The sequence below is a fragment of the Colobus angolensis genome, unplaced genomic scaffold (assembly GCF_000951035.1).
Source record: "Colobus angolensis palliatus isolate OR3802 unplaced genomic scaffold, Cang.pa_1.0 Scaffold19, whole genome shotgun sequence".
NCBI classification, from domain to species: Eukaryota; Metazoa; Chordata; class Mammalia; order Primates; family Cercopithecidae; genus Colobus; species Colobus angolensis.
Genome location: NW_012115043.1, coordinates 16,107,764 through 16,121,737, shown reverse-complemented (window position 1 = coordinate 16,121,737; position 13,974 = coordinate 16,107,764). Strand labels below are relative to the sequence as shown.

The following is a 13,974-nucleotide window of genomic DNA, read 5'->3' as shown; positions in this document are numbered from 1 at the left end:
CTTTTTTTTTAAACAACTTTATTGAGATATAACTCACATACGATACAATTCATCCATTTGAAGTATATAATTTAGTGGTTTTTAGAGTTTTCAGAGTTGTACAACTACTACCACAATTAATTTTAGAACATTTTTATCACTCTCCAAAACAATCCCAAACCCATTAGCAGTCACTCCCAATCTCTTCTTCTCTCCACAGCCTAGTAACCACTAATCTACTTTTAGTCTCTCTGGATTTGCCTATTCTAGACATTTCATATAAATGGAACCATATATTATGTGGTCTTTTGTGAATGGCTTCTTTTCACTTAGCATAATGTTTTCAAGGTTCACCCACGTTGTTACATGTATAAGTACTTCATTTCTTTTTATTGAGCAATATATATCATTGTATAGATAGAACACATTTTATTTATCCATCAGTTGATGGACATTTAGGTTATTTTCCATATCATTACTTTTAATTGAGGTTCAACCACTCACTTATTTATATAATTTAATTATCTAAAATTTATTTACCTAAAACTAAAGCACAGCATTAAATACATAACTTCAGCCTCTTAACGTTTTTTAAAATTTCTTCTTTTACAGCCTTAAAGGATCTGTTAGAAACCAGTATCTCTTGTAAAGAGTAAACACTTATGTGAAGTTCAACAATGTCTTCAGTCCAGGTCTTCTTCCACTACATTTAAATAAACTTAACCTTTAAAATAAAAACTATCATCTATTGCATTTTAAGGAAATATCTATTTCTTTATATGCATCTCTCTAGTTTCCCTTCTACCTATATTAATGTATGGTAAAATACATAAAATTGTGTTCGCTTAATATTAACAATGATAATTTTTCCATTGAGACTGAGGATATTTTTTAACTTTTTGTATTTTAAAAAATTGTTTAATATAGAAGTTTTATATTTTCTATTTTCATAAACATTACTTTTTATAAAATGCACGTATCATTTTTACAAATGCAAATTACGGTATTTCTTTAAATGACAAGCAAAATAATACAACTAGAAACAAACATATCTTTTTCCACAATAGGCAATTCTGGTAGAAATGGATGACTGTTATTCTCTTTTCTGTGCCTTCTGTATTTTACACCTTTTAAAACAAAAGTGAAATAGAGCCAGCCCTCAGTATCTGCGGGTTGTACATCTGTAAATTCAACCAACTCCAGGTTGAAAATATTTTTTCAAATAAAAAATAAAAACATACACATTTTAAAATATAATATAACAATGATTTATACAGAATTTGCATGATTAGGTATTATAAGTAATTTAGAGATGATTTAAAGTATAAAGGAGGGTGTTTAGCCATGCCATTTTCAGTAACGGACCTGAGCATCAGTGAATTTTGGTATTGAATAGAATACCAAAGACTGAACATTTGTTAATCTTTCTTAAGATTGAATACTTCTTATAACATAGAAAACTGGCCTATGAAAGAAGAGTTGCTTAATAACTGAAAATAACCAATTTCCAAATAGATTATAATAATTTAAATGAAATTCTACTTTATAGCACATTATTACAGCAGAGGAGAAAAAGTAGTAACTGTGCCAACAAAACATCATAAAAATGGAAAAAGCCACTCTGCACGGTAGGTACCTGGAATCACAGTTAGTGAGGCCTCCATACTTTTGCGTCGGTGGGCCACAGTGGCAGCAACACAACGATAATTTCCAGAATCCCTTTGGCTGACATCATAGATCTGCAATACTCCTGTTGGTAGGGCAGTTATCCTGTTATGAGAGAAAGATAACTAAACTTTTTGTAGATTATTTTATTTTATTCTATTCTATTCTATTTTTTAGATTGAGTTTCACTCTCGTTACCCTGGCTGGAGTGCAATGGCGTGATCTCAGCTCACTGGAACCTCTGTCTCCAGGATTCAAGCGATTCTCCTGCTTCAGCCTACCAAGTAGCTGGGATTACAGGCACTCCACCATGCCCGGCTAATTTTTGTATTTTTAGTAGAGACAGGGCTTCACCATGATGACCAGGCTGGTCTTGAATTTCTGACCTCAAGTGATCTGCCCGCCTCGGCCTCCCAAAGTGCTGGAATTACAGGCATGAGCCACCGTGCTGGGCCTAGATTTTATGTTTTATTTAACATATTCTGTGACAGGAATTAATACACTCAATCTTTTCACAGTGCTAGAAGCAATACTTTGAAGACCTTTAGCTTGATTCTCTTGTTTTCATTTGGATCACTAAAGCTCTCTAAAACATAAACAATCCAGCATGATATGGTTTGTGCCATCTATCAGTCGAATTTTACAGAGTCTCATTTGACATTCTAGCATAGATTTAGCTAACTGGTGGCCCAGAGTTTAGTGTAATTTTTTTCAAATTCCTGAATTTTTTACCTATTAATATCCACATATTGTCCAAGACATATGTAGATATGCTTTTTTGTTTTCTAATAAAGCACTTCCATGAATAAATTATTCCATCTTAGTGCTTTACCATGTTAGCAAATGTTTGCCTACTCAAGAGCAGGGCAGGAATCAAATTTTTTGGAGTTGCTATCAAGTTCTTGATTTTTAAAACCCAACCACCCTCAGAACACTAGATGTGTGCATGTGCGCGTGCACGCATTTGTAGTGAAGAGGGGGTTGGGAAGTGGAAGGCAGAGACAGGAGTGGGCAGCTACCAGGGCACACATGAAAGACCCTTACACCAGCACTGCCCTTTCCAGAAATAAGAGCATCATTTGGTTTCCTAAAACCTTGGGCCGCAGTCCAGATACTCATGGTTAGAACAGATGGTTGAGGAAAATATCAAGGCAGTAGGATAATCTATTTAAATTCTCATCTAAACCAGGGACCATGCCCCACGTGCCAGAGACTGATGATCTAATTCTCTGGCTAAGTTTGAAATGTCTTAAGCAATCAGTTATTACTGCCTAAATAAAAATGAGGCCTATAATGGTGTTTCTCCCTATATAATCTCATATGAAGTCTTCATTACTCCCATATCTTCTCCAAAGACAAAATCTACATCTACCTGTCCACAGTCATAGGTAGAGCTGTCCGATTGAACTCCCATGTTACGACTGCAGGAGGGTTGGATGAAATCTTGCATGCAAATCGAGCAACTCCACCTTCATGGACCTCAGTGGAAACTGGCTGAACTTCAAATGCAGAAATAGCTATAAGATAAAGTTTGAGAAACTCAGAATAAGTGCATGAAAATAACACAAGTAACATTACACTAGATATTACTTATTAGACTTGAACACTTGCTTGGATAAGACCAACCTAACTTAACCAGTATGAAGATAATTTAGTGAATAATTTTGGAAAAAACACTGGGCAGCTGCCCAATTTATGGAGTCTGGTCTTTCCCAGAATTAAATTCTAAACAGGTTCATGAGAAACTTATCTATTTGGAGACGAAAATTAAGATATGAAACAAAAATAAACAATGGTATATAATTACATACTAAACTGTGTGATATAAACTTCAAATACTATCATATATCAGAGGAGAGGGAAACATATAAATTCAAACTAATCAGGTAAAAACCATTTACAAGAACTGGTTTTGAATTAGCTTTTGAAGAATCCACTGGATTTAGATGGGGGTGGTGGTGGAAGAGAACAGAACATTCCAAATGAAAAGAATAACATGAAGACAAGCACAGAGGTAAGAAATGCAAAGCTTGCATTCACAGTATTGTGAGAAAACAGCCAGGACTACTGCAAAATATTTCAGATTAAGAGTTTATGGGAAAGCTGAAGGAGAATACAGATAAAACAGATTTATATCATGGTACAAATTAAGGCATCACTGAAGATTTCTGAGAAAAGGCATGTCCTGATATTAGCAATGTGTGGGAAAAATTAATCAGGATGGATAGAAAAAAGGAGTCTCAAGACAAAAGTCCAATAGGCTATTAAATAGGGATTACAGAACTGGGTGGTGACAGTGGGAATGGGGACAGTCTAGCGTTATCTTAAAGGAAACAAAGTCTTGGTTCTTACGCCACAGACACATCACTCTGTATCTGGAATCAGATGAAGTTGGTATTTTTTTTTTTTTTTTGGAGGCGGAGTCTCGCTCTGTCGCCTGGACTGGAGTGTAGTGGCCGGATCTCAGCTCACTGCAAGCTCCGCCTCCCGGGTTTACGCCATTCTCCTGCCTCAGCCTCCGGAGTAGCTGGGACTACAGGTGCCCGCCACCTCGCCCAGCTAGTTTTTGTATTTTTAGTAGAGACGGGGTTTCACCGTGTTAGCCAGGATGGTCTCGATCTCCTGACCTCGTGATCCGCCCGTCTCGGCCTCCCAAAGTGCTGGGATTACAGGCCTGAGCCACCGCGCCCGGCCCATGAAGTTGGTATTGATGGAGCAAGATGAGAAAGGAAAGAGAGAAGCCCAAGGGTGCATCTGAAACAAAAGGTGGAGAAACTCAAGAGACTACTTTTAGGCTCATGTATTTCCAAAGCAGAAATCAATCCTGAAGTGTATTTTCTAGAGATAATTATTCTTTGCAATTCTAGGCAGGCCTCCAGGAAGTGGTCTTCAGTGTTCATGATCATATTTTGAAGGAGTGTAAACTCCAGGTTTCCCTTCCCTCTACTAAGTCTTCCAAGATACAAAGAAAGGGCCACAACTATAATCTTACTCCTCCCCTCCCCAGACTACAGTTCAAAGAAAAATTTGTTTGAACTTTATTATTTATAAATAAAATGAGAAGTTATGAAGAAGAGAGGTAACAAGGCTAGATGAACTTATGCTTCATTGGGTTAGAAAGGGTAAAAGGTCATAGAAGGCTAACAAATTCTGCCTTGCACTTGAACGCATCTGTCTGTAGAAAGATCACAAGCCTTTACAAGTATACGACAAGGCCAGCAAATCATGGTGAAAATATTCTTAGGACGATGGACTTCCAAAAAGGGTGGAGTGGGGGCAAAGTAATACCTTATTTGTGTATGAAACAAAAATTTGTTTCAAACTGCTATTGTCAGTGGATCCTAAAAGTCAGAACTATTTGCATAATAACTTTCACTCTCTTTTCTCTCGAATATACGGTATTTTTCAGGAGTTATGTAATGCACGATATTGCAATAGACCAAATGTTGAAGCAGACACATAAGAGAACCCAGCTGTCTTCTATTAAGCTAACTAAAGAGATTTGCACAAATGTAAAGCAATTCTGCTCCTCTGGCTCTTTTTTTCCTCTGGAAAATAGTTATATTAATATGTGATGCATAAACGTTTTCATTCTAAAATGAATTAAAGATTATTTTTCTCAGTTTTAATTTCTAATAGTGTCAATAGATGTAAACTACATAAATACAAGTTATTTCAGCTTTAAGAGTGAGACTTTTCAGTTGCAGAACCACTCTTCCAGAATATAAAACTCTAAAAATTAATACCATGAATCTATGTTGCTGATCAATTAATTAGTCCCTGTAAAACTCAAGCCCCACACTCAACCACTTACAATGGTGTTTCACTAACACTGAGCTACTTTTCATTGCTTCTGTAATCACTTGCTAGGATGTTTACCTGCAAACATTTTAATTTTGGATCTAAACCTATGGACCATCCACTGCTGTTTATCTACTAAAGAATTAGGAAACAGATGGCTAGATTCACCTTAAAAATATCAGCTTCACATTCAGGCAGAACAACCTGATTTCTCAATAATGAGGTAAGCTTGTCTTTTTATAGTTAAACTACGTTGAATACATTTATCTTGGGGGGAATTAGGACCTACATTTCCATAAATGTAATGCTTCCTTTATGAAATATAAAGCACTCTTGTCGATCCCATATTTACCTTTTCCATGTGTGAGGGATGACCATTAGTTCTAGCTGTCACTGACAATCCAGTCCATACTCAAGTGACAGACTTCAAAATGGGAATTTTACTTTATTGTTTCTCAACCTCTACCTCACCAGACTGAAATATCTTATTTAGTTTAACTTTTCTTTACAAAGCAGAAGCTCCCCCAGGCCTGTCCACTTTAACAATTTCTTCTTCCACTACCCCACAATGAATTAATTATTTAATCAAGATGTTTTATCTCATTTATTCCTCTCTCATATCTGACTTCTCTTCATCCCTAACAGTCCTCTGTTCAATTCAGGTCCTTATCATATCCTGTCTGGATGTCTTTCTGGAGCCTCTTAGCTGGTATCTCCCCTGCCAGCAACATCACCCTCCAGAGTGATCATCATAAACCATGACTCTGTGTTGCTGATGAATTAATTAGTCCCCGTAAAACGTTAGCTTCATATTCAACCACTTACAATGATGTTTCACTAACACCGAGCTACTTATAATTCACTAAATACATCATGATATTTCACACCTCTAAGGTATATATGAACATTTCCTTCTCTTGCTAACAACATTGGTCCCTTGTCCACCTGATGAAATCCTATCATCCTTTAAAGCCTGGTTCACTTATCCCATCCTGTGGGAAGTGGTTTCTGACCCTTTTCTCTGCTACCTCTGTACACTGCAGACCTTCACTGCTGCCTTTATCTCACATTATAATCACTTATTTACAAGTCTTCCTCCCCTTCTACATTACAAGCTCACTGAGGGGCAGCAGCAGCTCATGTTCTTTGCAGGATACTGTAAGACAGTAAACGGTGCAGATTTGGCACTGAAAAAATATACTTTCTGAATTGAACTAGTATTATTTTGAATTTTCTCCAATTCTATTAGGTCTTTAAGCACAATAACTAGAATTGTAGGGAGTTTCTTGGGTACAAATACCAAGACGGGTGAGAAGAAAATAGTGCTTTTTATTATTTTTTTGTTTGCCACAATTCCAAACAATGCCCAGTATTTTACTGGCATTGTTTTTAGAGACAAAAGTTTGTCCCTCCCATATCAAAGGATTTTGTAAAGATTAAACAAGCCAATAAACAAACAAGATTGAAAACTTTTTATAAATGTGATTATTGAGAATCAAAATGATCACTTTGCTGCCTTGTGTTATTTCCTTCCAGCCACATAGGCAACTGAGTGTTGTTTTTTTTACTCTGAACCTAACCAATCAAACAGTATGCCTGGGCACCACTGCCTTTTCCTTAAGCAGTTCCCCTTTTTTCTCAAATGGATAAATACATGAAATCCCTAAGATTTTTTATTACAACAATTGAGGTAACCTTGTACTTCAGGCCTAGTGGACTGGAACTCTGGAGTCACAAAATTCTGAGAACTGAAACATAAATAGGTTTACCCTTGAAAACTCTGGTTTTCAGAAAGGTTTGAAAGCAAGTATAAAGGTATGTATTTTTTAATCCTCACAAACACCTTTATATTTAAAATATCTAACTTTTTGATATCTTTTGAAAATTCAATCCATTGGCAAAATAGTTTCGTGGAGAAAATACCAAGCCAGATACTGCTTAGGACTCTCGTCGGTTACCTCTGAGACTGAAAGAATGACGCAACCATGAATCAACAATGAAAGTAAATTCCCTTTTTTCTGTTTGTAATCCCTCCATCTGGACACCAATCCCAATCTCTTCCCTCCCCTCTGGGATCTCTCTCTCCCCTGCATATTCAAACTCTTCTCCTAGCTCCTTTCCCTCCACAAATAAGAGTGTTCCACTCTCTCCCAACCTCAAAAAACAAAAGGAAGAAAACTCTAAACATATCTTTACATCACTTTACATATCCATCTAGCAGCTATCTGCTCACCTACCCATGGGATCGAAACTTCTCTAAAGAGTATTATACTGGCTGTCTCCCCTTCTTCCTTTCTGACTCCATGCCTCAAACATTTAATCTGCCTTCTTCCCTATTATTTTATTGAGACAGGGTCTATGATACTACACACTCCTTGTTCTCCTTTTATTTCTCTGGCTCCTCCTTCCTGCCTGCCTTTTCAAGGGTTCGCTCTCCCTCCTCTTCTGCCCTTCCTTCCACAGAGTCTCTGTTCTTTTCTCTCTCCATGGTCTTCTTTGGTGATTATATCCTCTTTCAGTTTTCAACCACAGTCAGCCGTTGCTGATTCCCCTAAACACCTCTTCCAGTTTAGATCACCATCCTCAGACCTTCGTACTCATGGCTCCAACTGTGCACTGGACGTCTTCACCTGCAGCTTATGAAAGGTACTCCACGGCCGGGCGCGGTGGCTCAAGCCTGTAATCCCAGCACTTTGGGAGGCCGAGACGGGTGGATCGCGAGGTCAGGAGATCAAGACCATCCTGGCTAACACGGTGAAACCCCGTCTCTACTAAAAAAATACAAAAAACTAGCCGGGAGAGGTGGCAGGCGCCTGTAGTCCCAGCTACTCGGGAGGCTGAGCCAGGAGAATGGCGTAAACCTGGGAGGCGGAGCTTGCAGTGAGCTAGTACTCCAGGCTGCCGTGGTAGCTCACGCCTGTAATCCCAGCACTTTGGCAGACCAAGACGGGTGGATCACAAAGTCGAGAGATCCAGACCATTCTGGCCAACATGGTGAAACCCTGTCTCTACTAAAAATACAAAAATTAGCTGTGCGTGGTGGTGCGTGTCTGTAGTCCCAGCTACTTGGGATGCTGAGGCAGGAGAATCGCCTGAACCCGGGAGGCGGAGGTTGCAGGTTGCAGTGAGCTGAGATCAGGCCACTGCACTCCAGCCTGGCGACAGAGGGAGACTTGTCTCAAAAAAACGAACAAAACAAAACAAAGGCACTCCAAGCTCATCATGTCCAAAATGAAGTCATCGTCTTTCTTCTAAGCCTATATCTCTGCTTCATCTTTGTCACACCACTGTCAAATTATTCACCTGAGCTAGAGACTACTTACTCGTTCAGTATTCTCAATCACCTGTTCCCACTGATTTTAACTCCTAAACATGTGCAAAATCCATTACCATCTGTTCCAGTCCCAACATCTCTCACCTGAACCACTATCAGCCTCTTATCTTGTCTCTGCTTTCATTCTTCCCTTCCCCCTTCAAAACACTCCAAACACCAGTGTTTGATAAGCTGCATTAGACTCAAACAGCTTTCATCTATCCACTCAAAGGCTTGTATAGGTTAATCCACTACTTCTAAAACCAACAAAGAAATAATCTCACCAAAATGTGATTCTAATTGTAAATGCTGTCAAAAAGCATCATGTCTTAGCATCCATCCTTCTAAATATTTAAACTGCTTAACCTAATTACTAGAAAAAAAATGCATATCTCCTTGCCATAGTAAAAGGAAAAAAAAACTTCCTTTATGCCAAATACATATTTTAACTCTTTTTAACTGGGTATAGTCCCAACAAATAGAGTCATTAGTGAGCTTTTGCAAAAAAAAGAAAAAGGGGAGGGGGCTGGGGCAAGGATAGCATTAGGAGAAATACCTAATGTAAATTACGAGTTGATGGGTGCAGCAAAATCAACATAGGCACATGTATACCTATGTAACAAACTTGCACGTTGTGCACATGCACCCTAGAACTTAAAAAAAAAGGGGGGGGCTGGACGTGGAGGCTCATGCCTGTAATCCCAGCACTTTGGGAGGCCGAGGTGGGTGGATCACGAGGTCAGGAGATCGAGACCATCCTGGCTAACACGATGAAACACTTTGGGAGGCCGAGGTGGGTGGATCACGAGGTCAGGAGATCGAGACCATCCTGGCTAACACAGTGAAACCCCGTCTCTACTAAAAATGCAAAAACATCAGCCAGGCATGGTGGCAGGCGCCTGTAGTCCCAGCTGCTGGGGAGGCTGAGGCAGGATAATGGTGTGAACCTGGAAGATGGAGCTTGCAGTGAGCCTAGATCCCACCACTGTACTCCAGCCTGGGTGACAGAGTGAGACTCATCTCAAAAAAAAAAAAAAAGAAAAAAGAAAAAGTAGTTAGGCATCAATTATTTCAAAACCAAACTGTTTTTATGGCAACATGCAATAGTATTTAAACAACCAATCTTATACAGTTATATAAATATAATTAATATCTCTGCTATTAAAGATACATAGTATAACTGACACAAAGGAGTTAATTTCCATGAATCACATACTAATATCGATCTCACTGTCCTTACAATAACACCCTTCATTTAGTTTGTGGTTAACCAGGCTGATAGGCTCTGAGTCATAAAATTCTTTATAAAATAATGCACCAGACTTTCTCCCCAATTTAGAAAACAATTTTAATCACTTTTAGGAAACTTTTAATCTCTTCTAAATTTATTAATTCATTCAATGAATATGTATTCAGTGTCTAGTACATTCTAGGTGCCAAGGATCTAATGATGAACAAAACTAACAGAGGTTTTATTCTCAGGGATCTCTGTTCATGGTGGAGAAAAGCATTTAACTAAATCACTATCCAAGTGTAATAAATTCAAACTGTGATAAATGCTATGAAGAAAAAGGACAGAGTACCCCCAAAAGTTGAGCATCCCAAAAGTACAGAGAATCCCAAATTCAAAAATCCAAAATGCTTCAAATCTGGAACTTTTTTAGCACTGACATGATGCTCAAAGGAAATGCTCACTGGAACATCTCAGACTTCTAGATTTGGGATGCTCAACTGGCATAATGCAAATACTACAAAATTTTTTTAAAAATCTGAAATCTAAAACACTTCTGGCTCCAAGCATTTCAGATAAGGAACACTCAACCTAAATTATAAAAGTAACAGAGGTTTGAAGCAATTTAATAAAGACAGAAATAACAACAGCTTAACATACATTTTATTGTCAGGTGCTGCATTGAGTACATTACATATTCCAGCTTATTTAGTTCTCAGAATTATTATTCACCCAATTTTCAGTTAAGGAAATGGAGACAGGGAAATTAAGCAACTTGCCCAAAGTTTTGCAGCTAGTAAGTGGTGACACTGGGATCTGAATCCAGGGAGTCAACTTCCAAGACCCTTATGAGTAAAAATTTGAGTTTCCCAAACTTTCTGTAGAAGATACAAATTACAGGTTCTAGGCCAGGCGCAGTGGCTCATGCCTGTAATCTCTGCACTTCGGGAAGCCAAGGCAGGAGGATCACCTGAGGTCAGGAGTTTGAGACCAACCTAGCCAACACGATGAAACCCCATCTCTACTAAAAATACAAAAAATTAGCTGGGTGTGGTGGCAGGCACCTGTAATCCCAGCTACTCAGGAGGCTGAGGCAGAAGAATTGCTTGAACCCAGCAGGTGGAGGTTGCAGTGAGCCGAGATCGCGCCACCGCACTCCAGCCTGGGCAACAAGAATAAAACTCCATCTCAAAAAAAAAAAAAAAAAAAAAAATTACAGGTTCTACTCCCAAGCAATTCTGCTACTCAGTATAAGCTGAAATGCATTGGCTTTCTAGCTGAGTAAGAACGTGTTAAGGCTGGGCACAGTAGCTCACGCCTGTAATCCCAGCACTTTTGGAGGCCGAGGAGGGTGTATCACAAGGTCAGGAAGTCGAAACCATCCTGGCCAACATGGTGAAACCCTGTATCTACTAAAAATACAAAAATTACCTGCGTGTGGTGGTGCACTCCTGTAGTCCCAGCTACTCAGGAGGCTGAGGCAGGAGAATTGCTTGAACCCAGCAGGTGGAGGTTGCAGTGAGCCGAGATCGCGCCACCGCACTCCAGCCTGGGCAACGGAGTGAGATTGTCTCTCAAAAACAAAAACAAAACAAAAAAACCAATATATGTTAAATTTCTACATTTCCAAAACAGAACAACACCTTTAAAACTTTGTGTATTGGAATTTTAAAACTATGGCTCTCATCTCAAACAGGAGTATGTCTACTTCTAGGAACCTATTAAAGATAGGAAAGTGACCAGCCTGGGCAATAGGGCGAGACCCCGTCTCTACAAAAAAAAGTTTTAAAAATTAGCCCAGTGTGGTGGTGCGAGCCTGTAGTCCCAGCTATTCAGGAGGCTGAGGTGGGAGAATTGCTTGAGTCCAGGAGTTTGAGTCTGCAGTGAGCCATGATCATACCACTGCACTCCAGCCTGGGCAACAGAGTAAGACCTTGCCTCAAAAAATAAAAATAAAAATAAAAATAAGAAAAAGGAAAATATGTAAATTGAGTTATACTATCTCAGGCTAAAATTTAGTAGTCAAGTATTTTTTCAAAAACAAACCTCTCTTTTAAAAACAGTTTACCTAGTAGGAATACCAATTTTTCCTTTGTTGTTAAATTCTCTTGGTTCTAAGCCCACAAACATGTTGACTACCAAAAAACCAAGTACTTAAAAGGACAGAATTTAGAGGTAGGAAGACTAACTAGTTAAGAGGCTATCAGAACAGCAGAAGAGAGATCTGCTATGGGTTTGAATGATGGCAGAAGTAACAGGAACACAGGGAGGGAACACACAAGAGACACGGTACACCAAACATCATTTGGCTCAGAGGTGTTCAGGGGAGACCCAGGAAAGGATTCACATAGTTCTGAGGTTTCTAGCCTGTAAAGGCTGGGGGATACAACGCTGCCTGAATCAGAACAAAGAAAAGAGAGATCAGATGGGCTGGTGAACAACCATTCCAAACTCTCATTTGATCAGAATGAGGACACTGGACATGTTAAGGCAAACTGGGAAACTGTCAAATTAGGCCATGGACTAACAACAGAAACAACTTAAAATATCTATTCATCTTGATTTAAGTGGCTTTTGTTTTTTCAGTTTTTGATTTACAGCTGTTCTATAATGCTAAGTCTTGATTTTTTGACTAATGGCTCATACGTAAGGCTATCATTAAGATTTACAGAAAGGTATCTTTCAGTTTTTATAATAGCAGCCTAAAAAAACAGTGTTTACTGTTTTTCCAATTTTAATGCAATCTCTCTTTTTTTTGAGACAGAGGTTCACTCTGTTGTCCAGGCCCGAGTGCAGTGGCGCAATCTCAGCTCACTGCAACCTCTGCCTTCCGGGTTCAAGCGATTCTCCTGCTTCAGCCTCCCCAGCAGCTAGAACTACAGATGCGCACCACCATGGCCAGCTAATTCTTTTCTTGTATTTTTAGTAGAGACAGGGTTTCACCATGTTGACCAGGTTGGTCTTGAACTCCTGGCTTCAAGAGATCCACTGCCTTGGCCTCCCAAAGTGCTGGGATTACAGGTGTGAGCCACCACACCCGGCCTCATTCTCATTTCTTGATGACAGAAATAAAGGGCACTAGAAAACTGAGGCAAAGGGGATATAAATATATACATACTATTATTATTTTTTTTTAAGACAGAGTCTCACTCTGTCTCCCAGGCTGTAGTGCAGTGGCACAATCTCGGCTCACTGCAACCTCCGCCTCCCGGGTTCAAGCAATTCTCCTGCTTCAGCCTCCCGAGTAGTTGGGACTACAGGCAAGTACTACCACACCCGGCTAATTTTTTTGTATTTTTAGTAGAGACGGGGTTTCACCATGTTGGCCAAGCTGGTCTCAATCTCCTGACCTCATAATTCGCCCGCCTCAGCCTCCCAAAGTGCTGGGATTACAGGCGTGAGCCACCGTGCCCAGCCAAGGATTGTGTTTTTAGTAGAGACAGGATTTCTCTGTGTTGGTCAGGATGGTCTTGAACCCCCAACCTCAGGTAATTCGCCCGCCTCAGCCTCCCAAAGTGCTGGGATTACAGGCGTGAGCCACCGTGCCCAGCCAAGGATATTTCTTTAAAAGTCTAAGTGGCAGGGTGCAGTGGTTCATGCCTGTAATCCCAATGCTTTGGAAGGCCGAGGTGGGCAGATCACCTGAGATTGGGAGTTTGGGACTGGCCTAACCAACATGGAGAAACCCTGTCTCTACTAAAAATACAAAATTAGCTGGGCGTGGCGCACGCCTATAATCCCAGCTACTTGGATAACTGAGGCAGGAGAACTGCTTGAACCCAGAAGGCGGAGGTTGTGGTGAGCTGAGATCATAACCAGTAACTGCACTCCAGCCTGGGCAACAAGAGTGAAACTCCATCTCAGCAAAAAAACAAAAAAGACTAAGTGAAATCTTGGCCTTAGCTGGTATAAAGAAAATCAGGAATAAAACCCAGAACAGACTGTGTATACAGGGAGGTGGTATACCGGCATAGCCTTGCAGGTA

At 39.6% G+C, this 13,974-nt stretch overlaps 1 protein-coding gene across 1 annotated transcript in view; it reads right to left on the bottom strand.

Annotated features, from left to right (window-relative positions):
- Window positions 1-13,974, bottom strand: part of PRTG (protogenin) — a 138,067-nt gene that overhangs the window by 66,440 nt on the left and 57,653 nt on the right. The window contains exons 3-4 of the mRNA XM_011940540.1: window positions 3,017-3,161; window positions 1,616-1,749 (exon numbers count right to left, since the gene is read on the bottom strand). Of these exons, the coding sequence (XP_011795930.1) occupies window positions 1,616-1,749; window positions 3,017-3,161 (279 nt within the window). The remainder of the gene's footprint in view (window positions 1-1,615; window positions 1,750-3,016; window positions 3,162-13,974) is intronic.